General features: G+C 32.5%; 1 protein-coding gene across 1 annotated transcript in view; it reads left to right on the top strand.

Moving 5' to 3' along the window:
• LOC119585154 (endoplasmic reticulum-Golgi intermediate compartment protein 3-like) overlaps positions 1-1,081 on the top strand; it is a 12,020-nt gene extending 10,939 nt beyond the window's left edge. The window contains exon 10 of the mRNA XM_037933784.1: positions 348-1,081. Within this exon, the coding sequence (XP_037789712.1) occupies positions 348-483 (136 nt within the window). The 3' untranslated portion in view covers positions 484-1,081. The remainder of the gene's footprint in view (positions 1-347) is intronic.
• Positions 1,082-1,380: the final 299 nt, after the last annotated feature.

The raw sequence follows: 1,380 nt of genomic DNA, 5'->3' as shown, positions 1-1,380 counted from the left end.
ACAAACTTACTCCTTTTATATTCATATAAGTTATCATGTGTCTATCCTTTGTGTTACATCTGTGCATAAAGCAAAGTTTGAAGCAACCATTTAGATTATATGATTCATCATTTACTTAAGATACATATAACCCAGGCTAATGGAAGTTACCTGCATTGCCTGCTGATTGTTAGACTCGGAACCAGGAATGACAGTTTTAAAGATAACGAATGAGATATGAAGAACTCATTTAGACATGTTTTCTTCCAGCCCCAGATTTTTAAGTATATTGTATGTGGGTGGTATGTAAGCATTTGCATTGTAATGGAGTTGTAGTAGTTGTATTTATGAAAATTTTCCTCTTCCAGGTCTTTAGGCCACTTCCTGACAGGAGTGTGCGCTATCATCGGTGGAATCTATACTGTTGCTGGCCTTATAGATGCTGCTATATATCATTCTCATCGTGCTCTTCAGCGCAAGATTGAAATAGGAAAAGCAACATAAAAATCACTGTTATATAGAATAATTTGCAAAACAAGTCCTTTTATTAGTCTTTTTGTAAAACAGTTGACAGGTTTGTTGATTTTGATTTTTATACAAGATATGAGATTTTTGGGAAAGGATTTGTGTTCATTTTTTTAAAGAATGAAATTAAGTGGGTTGTGTATGCCATGTTGGTTTGAAAAGAAAGTAGTTTTTCATCACTGAATTCTTCTAATGATTTGATTTCTACAAACTACACCCATTTTTCTAGTAAGGAAAATAATTGGCTAAACATTTGTTGTCTATATTGGCCATCTTTCTTCTTTTATTTGTTGAATATAGAAGGGTTTGATCATTTCTGTGTTGAATATGCCTCAGTGAAAGAAACTTCCAAGTATAAATCTTTCTAAACAACACCTCAAGTAAAACAGATAATTGTTATGTGTTTTTATATTCTCGTCTTTTATTTTTTTATTTCATTCTCCTCTGTCCTTGATTACAGTATGCCATTACTCTATTGGACATATGCCTTGAATAATCATCTCAGTCTCCCATTTAATACCATGATATCATTGACTCCATCAACTTCATGCTCATATTTGTGTCACTCTCAGATCATTTGTATATTGTTTTAGTTTTGTGTAGTTAGTACAGTATGTGTGTGTGTGTAGACCTGTGTGATTCTGGTGTTTCCTACATCCTTGCATTAAGTCTTGAGTATTTCTTTTGAGATAATGAATTACTTTTAGCTTGGTATTTGGATTTACCCCCTTCAGTAGATGCAATGAAAGAGTGTGTGTATCAGTGAAATGCACTTTTAAGTACATGTTCAAGAAGCAAAAAAAAAAAAATTATACTGATTCTTGTATATAATTCCAGACTTTTAAATATTTTACAGCCACTAAAGAATTGCCATGC

Source organism: Penaeus monodon, chromosome 19 (assembly GCF_015228065.2).
Source record: "Penaeus monodon isolate SGIC_2016 chromosome 19, NSTDA_Pmon_1, whole genome shotgun sequence".
Lineage (NCBI taxonomy): Eukaryota > Metazoa > Arthropoda > Malacostraca > Decapoda > Penaeidae > Penaeus > Penaeus monodon.
Note: the sequence above shows the minus strand (reverse complement) of the source record. Positions and strands in the feature narration are given on the sequence as shown.